Here is a 4,885-nt window from a genome sequence, read left to right on the forward strand (position 1 = left end):
GGGGGGGGAGGGGTGGAGGTTGGAGAGGCAACATCACCCTCAGTTGAGAGTTTCTGCTCTAGAATCATTTGGGCCCTGCCCTAAATTCTCTCCAAAGCACCAACTCCCAAAACTAAAATTCCGAGCTCTGTCCCACGGTGATTGCATAGACCCCAAGCAGCAAGGATTATCCTGCCGAGGAATTTGTCTCTTGAGGGAGTAAAGAACAGGCTCATTGTTGATTCTCGGGTTCTGGGGTGACCCTCCTTTGTCCTGACTTCAAGAGAAGAACCAGAAGCTGGAACCATTCAGCAGCCAATGTCCAAGAAGGGTTTCGTTAAGCGAAGAGCTGCCAGACTTCCGTGGGTCGTTTTATTCAGGTCCATTCCAAATAGCCTGAGGACACAGTGGGAAATTGTCCAGGCCAGGATTGTGGCATTCAGATGATATATTAAACCTATCATGCATGCATCCTGCCTTCTTAAAATACATAATTCCATTAACTAGTTCTTCATTTGAAACCAAATCCTATCGGGAAGTAGGCTTACTCTGAGCTGCACACCATTTTAAATCCCAAACCTCTGTGAACTCATTTAATTTGTAATTTATGAAGAAGCAGCTGTTTTCATTTGACAGGGATACTGAAGTGCCAAGAGGTTGACTACTTTACAAAAATACATCACAAAACTGGCAAGTGACGGAATTAGAATTTGAGGCCAAGCGGAGTAATTCCAGATTCTCATTAAGTTACAATGGCCTCACTTGTCAGATTAGGTAATTAACCAAGGTTAAATTACCCAAGGTCACACGGCCAGTAAAAGGTATGGGTATCTCCCAAGAGGCAAAGTAAGACCTCTGTATTTTGCACAAATTGCAAGTGGACAAATGAACTATTTGCAAATTTTCTAGATTATTTATTTATCCAAATGGAGGGTTTCAACGATTGACTTTTTCTTCTAACTCCAAGCCCTGTATCCTGTCTCCTCCAGAACCAGGGACCATCTCTTACCAGAGGACTCGAAGTTTGCAGCCAGGATGACTCAAGCCTCTTGCATAGCAGCCTGACACCTGTATTCCCCAGGGCATTGTTGGTCAGATAAAGCTCTGTTAGGGTCTGGTTGACCCCCAGGGTGGAAGAGATATCCTCACAAGCTTTGGCTGTGAGGCCACAGCTGTCCAGCCTGTGGAAGATAGGAAGTGGTTGAAGCCATATCAGCAGTTACGTTGGAAAGTCTCATCTTCATAGGGAATCAGGATGATATTTTTAGGGATCAGTTTAAGAAAAAGGAGAGGGGGCTTCCCCGGTGGCGCAGTGGTTGGGAGTCCGCCTGCTGGTGCAGGGGACATGGGTTCGTGCCCTGGTCCGGGAGGATCCCACATGCCATGGAGTGGCTGGGCCCGTGAGCCATGGCCACTAGGCCTGCGCATCCGGTGCTCCGCAACGGGAGAGGCCACGGCAGTGCGAGGCCCGTGTACCGCAAAAAAAAGAAAAAGGAGAGGGACTTCCCCGGTGGCATAGTGGTTAAGAATCCGCTTGCTAACGCAGGGGACACAGGTTCGAGCCCCAGTCCGGGAAGATCCCACATGCTGCGGAGCAACTAAGCCCGTGCGTCACAACTGCCGAGCCTGTGCTATAGAGCCCGTGAGCCACAACTACTGAGACCGCGAGCCACAGCTACTGAAGCCTGCGTGCTTAGAGTCCGTGCTCCACAACAAGAGAAGCCACCGTAATGAGAAGCCTGTGCACTGCAAAGAAGAGTAGCCCCTGCTCTCTGCAACTAGAGAAAGCCCGTGCACAGCAACGAAGACCCAATGCAGCCAAAAATAAATAAATAAACTTTTAAAAAGAAAAAGTAGAGTACGGGACTTCCCTGGTGGTCCAGTGGTTAAGACTCCATGCTTCCAATGCAGAGGGCTTGGGTTTGATCCCTGGTGGGGGAACTAAGATCCCACGTGACTCGTGCCAAAAAAAAAAAAGGTAGAGTAGAACCAAATCAGTCCAGGTTAAGGCCAATGTAGTGATGGAAAACTTTTTTTTTTTTTGCCATGCTGCATGGCGTATGGGATCATAGTTCCCCAAACAGGGATCGAACCCATGTGCCCCGCGTGGAAGTGCAGAGTCCTAGCCACTGGACTCCCAGGGAATTCCCCGGAAAGCATTTAATAAAGGCATTTAAGGACACTCCTCAATTCATAGCTCCGTCTATAATGGGTACCTTGATTCTGCAGCCAAGTACCCACTTTCCCTTCTGGCAATTCTATCCCAATTTCTCATTGAAACCCCCATCTCAGTCTATCTAGGGTTAATGTCTGCAAGCTCTAGCAGCGTATATAGAATCCAGGCCTAAGTTGGTTGGTTTCCATGTCCCCAGCCACCACAAATGGGTTACAGTTGGCCACAGGATCCATCCAAAACCCATGACTCAGAATCATACTTTTCCTGGAGATTTTTTGTTCAGAACTTGTACCCGGAAAGAAGTCATCTACAGAGTTGCAGGCATTTTGCCACCATGTATAGGGTTAAGGCTAACCTTAACTGATAATGGAGCCAATACAGCAATAAATATAGAAGATAATGGAGATCAAGTAGCCAAATGCCTAGATCAAGCCATACCTGAAACCTACACTTTCAGTTACACGAGTCAGTCAATGCTTTTTTTTTAAGAAGCCAGCATGATTTGGGCTGCCAGCTGCTCCACCCAACACTGTACCATCTGATTTTCTGGTTTCTGTTCTGCCCAATTGTGTTTCTTTAAAAAATATATATATAGGGGGCTTCCCTGGTGGCGCAGGGGTTGAGAATCTGCCTGCCAGTGTAGGGGACACGGGTTCGAGCCCTGGTCTGGGAAGATCCCACATGCCGCGGAGCAGCTAGGCCTGTGAGCCACAACTACTGAGCCTGCATGTCAGGAGCCTGTACTCCACAACAAGAGAGGCCGCGATAGTGAGAGGCCTGTGCACCACGATGAAGAGTGGCCCCCGCTTCCTGCAACTAGAGAAAGGCCTCACACAGAAATGAAGACCCAACACAGCCAAAAAAAAAAATATATATATATATATATATATTTATCTTTGGCTGCGTCTGGTCTTAGTTGTGGCACTCGGGATCTTTCATTGCAGCTCGTGGGCTCCAGAGCACTTGGGCTCTGTAGTTGCGGCACTCGGGCTCAGTTGCCCTGCAGCATGTGGGATCTTAGTCGTGTCCCCCCACCCCGCCCCCCCAGGGATCGAACCTGCATCCCCTGCGTTGGAAGGTAGATTCTTAACCACTGGACCACCAGGGAAGTCCCCCCAATTGTGTTTCTTTCCTGTATTGCGTGCTGTTACAATAAAAATAGGTAGCATTATTGAAGTACTGCTGTAGCTGGGATGTTAGATGGAAATATTTTCTTTGTTTGGCTGAGGCTGTGAGGCAATAGATTCCAGCTTTCAAACAAGGTATAAGACAACAGTGCAGGACTCGCAAAGGAAGAGAAAAAACCAGCTTAGTGATGCGTGATCACCCACGTGACAGGTACAGAAGGGTCAGGAGAAGGACATACGGGGAGAGCTGGGGAGGGAATTGTGGAAAGAGTTTGACCCAGATTATTCCATGTCAGGGGAATGGGCGGTGGAGGCACCTCCCACGCGGTCCCCATCAGAACTCACATATGATCCTTGTGAGAGTGGTAGCGTTCAGAGCCCTGCCAGATGGGGGGTTGGGGTGCGTGGTACTGACATCCAGAAGAAACCTAGCAGCACCAATTAAGGCAGAAATGCTGTCCCCAAGCCCTCATCTTAGTTCCCAGTTACCCAATGCCCCAGATAAGCAAGAGATTCACAAATGGAAGAAAAGTAAAACAAAAATAGATATGACTCTTCTCATTCTAAGTCTTTGGGAGGAAGGGGCAGGCTGGTATTGGGAGAAAGGGAAGGAAAAAATGGTCATTAACATTTGGCTGGAATTTACCCTGGACCAGACTGAATTTTTATTATATAAACGTTACCAAAAAGCTATAAATCTGCCCAAGTAAATGTCAAGAGAAGAGGGGAGTTTTACAGAAAATGTTTAGAGGCAACGACTGGAAGGAAACATTTAGCATTTTCTGTTTGTATTGCAGGGTATGAATTATTCTATGACTTGTTTGCACAGTTGTATGTTGTCTGTTTGTTTGTTTTGACCACACCCAGCAGCTTGCCGAATCTTATTTCCCGACCAGGGATCAAACAGTGAAAGTATGGAGTCCTAACCACTTTACCACCAGGGAATTCCCTGCACAGCTTTTCTTCCACCTCTGAGCATGTTATATCTTCCACAGAGATGGAAGGATAACAGTGCAACAGAAAAAAACATAAAAACAAGAAAACGCTCCCATCCCAGGGACCACCATCACCACCAGCCCTGACTCCCAGCCACTCACCATAGTTTCTGGAGCCTGCAGGTGGGCTGTCGCAGCCCCTCACACAGCAACGACATGCCGCAGTCTCCCAGGTCATTAAAACTCAAGTCCAGCTCCTGTGATGATGGTTGGCCCCGAGCACAGTAGAGAGACCCTCACAGGCTGCGGAGCTGAGATGGCAAATTCCCAGCCTGGAAAGACATTAAGCACAGGACAGAGCTGACCCAATCCTTCTGCAGACATCTGCAGCTTTTTTTTTTTTTTTGGAGGGGGGCAGTTGGGGGGCTGGATCTCAGTTTCCCAACCGGGGATTGAACCCGGGTCCTTGGCAGTGAAAACGGAGTCCTAACCACTGGACCACCGCGGAATTCCCAGACATCTGCAGCTTACTGGGGTCAAAAGTGCTACTGTATTAACAAACTAGTGAATATAACCCCAAAGAAGCTGACTCACAGATAAAGAGAACAAACTAGTGGTTACTGTTACACCCAAACGGTCTACGAGGGATTCCAACTCGCCCAAGAACC

At 48.0% G+C, this 4,885-nt stretch overlaps 1 protein-coding gene across 1 annotated transcript; it reads right to left on the reverse strand.

The window, feature by feature from the left end:
• Nucleotides 1–287: 287 nt before the first annotated feature.
• LOC112390536 (NACHT, LRR and PYD domains-containing protein 12-like) lies at nucleotides 288–4,765 on the reverse strand (the record flags this gene model as incomplete). The annotated part of the gene is given in 6 exon segments (XM_024731506.1): nucleotides 288–375; nucleotides 989–1,023; nucleotides 1,025–1,160; nucleotides 4,380–4,485; nucleotides 4,488–4,549; nucleotides 4,664–4,765. Coding segments are annotated over 6 exon segments (529 nt in total), but the record flags the coding sequence as incomplete, so codon positions are not given.
• Between the last annotated feature and the right edge of the window lie 120 nt (nucleotides 4,766–4,885).

This window comes from Neophocaena asiaeorientalis, unplaced genomic scaffold, assembly GCF_003031525.2.
Source record: "Neophocaena asiaeorientalis asiaeorientalis breed wild unplaced genomic scaffold, Neophocaena_asiaeorientalis_V1.1 scaffold168, whole genome shotgun sequence".
Classification (NCBI taxonomy): domain Eukaryota; kingdom Metazoa; phylum Chordata; class Mammalia; order Artiodactyla; family Phocoenidae; genus Neophocaena; species Neophocaena asiaeorientalis.